At 53.0% G+C, this 1115-nt stretch overlaps 1 protein-coding gene across 2 annotated transcripts in view; it reads left to right on the plus strand.

Annotated features, from left to right (window-relative positions):
• Positions 1–1115, plus strand: part of CSRNP1 (cysteine and serine rich nuclear protein 1) — a 16867-nt gene that overhangs the window by 11998 nt on the left and 3754 nt on the right. For both annotated transcript variants that reach the window (XM_027906595.1, XM_027906596.1), the window contains exon 5: positions 756–936. In XM_027906595.1, the coding sequence (XP_027762396.1) occupies positions 756–936 (181 nt within the window). The remainder of the gene's footprint in view (positions 1–755; positions 937–1115) is intronic.

The following is a 1115-nucleotide window of genomic DNA, read 5'->3' on the forward strand; positions in this document are numbered from 1 at the left end:
TTGGTCTCCTGCTGGAGATGGGCCACGTGGGAATGTCTGCAAGGGAAAGCTTCTTGCTCCTCACGCAAGGCTGCGATTTCTCCCCCTCCCCCCTGGTTTTATTTTTAATTCTGTTTTCCCTTGGCGTGTGTCACAACTCCCAGCGCGCTCAGGAGAACGTGGGAGTGTCAGCTGAGCGTCAGCCCACAGTGAGCTGTGCAGGCCACCTGCACAGTGGGATAATCCCTCTTGTACTCAAGTGGTGTGTTACATTTTTCAGATTATTTTTTTATGGGTGCCTGCCTAGCTGCATTTGAGGAGCCGTATTCCCTATTCTGGGCACTGCTTGCTCCCTCGATGCCGTGGTGGTTGGAGGCTGGAGGTGGCGTAGGTGGATGAGCACAGTCAGATGGGTGCACACGGGTGCTCCATGTGTGTGCCACAGCCCCCCTCTAGTGGCTGCTGCAGATCAGATAATGATATCTATAAATAGCAATAAATAGAAAAACTTAAGTTTTCCCCCTTATGTCTCCTCTGGACCATTATATTTTGCTTTTCTTTTTTGAATCTTTTAATTTTCTTCACTGAAATCCAACTTGTTATGACAACCCTTCAAAAGAGCAGGGCATCTTTTTTTTTTTTCCTTTTTTTTTTTTTGGTCTGCTCTTGAACCCCTCCGCTGTTTCTTGGTTTCTCAGGGTGGGTGAGTCGCAGGCGGTTTTGACTTTGTGCCGCTTTGTTTGATCCTAATCCTCCACCTCTTCTCCCTGTGCCAGATGGATCACACCTCCTTTCCCTGTGGCTGCACCAAGGATGGCTGTGGCAACACCGAGGGCAGGATCGAGTTCAACCAGGCCCGTGTGCAGACACACTTCATCCACACCATCATGAAGCTGGAGCTGGAGAAGCAGCAGCAGAGCAGTGAGAAGGTGTTGGAGGCTGAGCCTCCTTTCCGGGAGCGTCTCCCGCCTCTGGGATGCACGGCAGGGAAGGGCTCCTTGGAGGAGCGTGCGGTGCCGCTGGCACCTGCCTTCCAGTTCAGCCCTGACCTGGAGGCCCTGGGGGAGAACAGCTGCAGCAGTGACATGACGGACTCCTCCATCTCCTCCCACCCCAGCGAGGACCTGGAGGAGCCC

This window comes from Empidonax traillii, unplaced genomic scaffold (genome assembly GCF_003031625.1).
Source record: "Empidonax traillii isolate 1590-97213 ecotype Southwest subspecies unplaced genomic scaffold, ASM303162v1 scaffold1325:size547790, whole genome shotgun sequence".
NCBI lineage: Eukaryota > Metazoa > Chordata > Aves > Passeriformes > Tyrannidae > Empidonax > Empidonax traillii.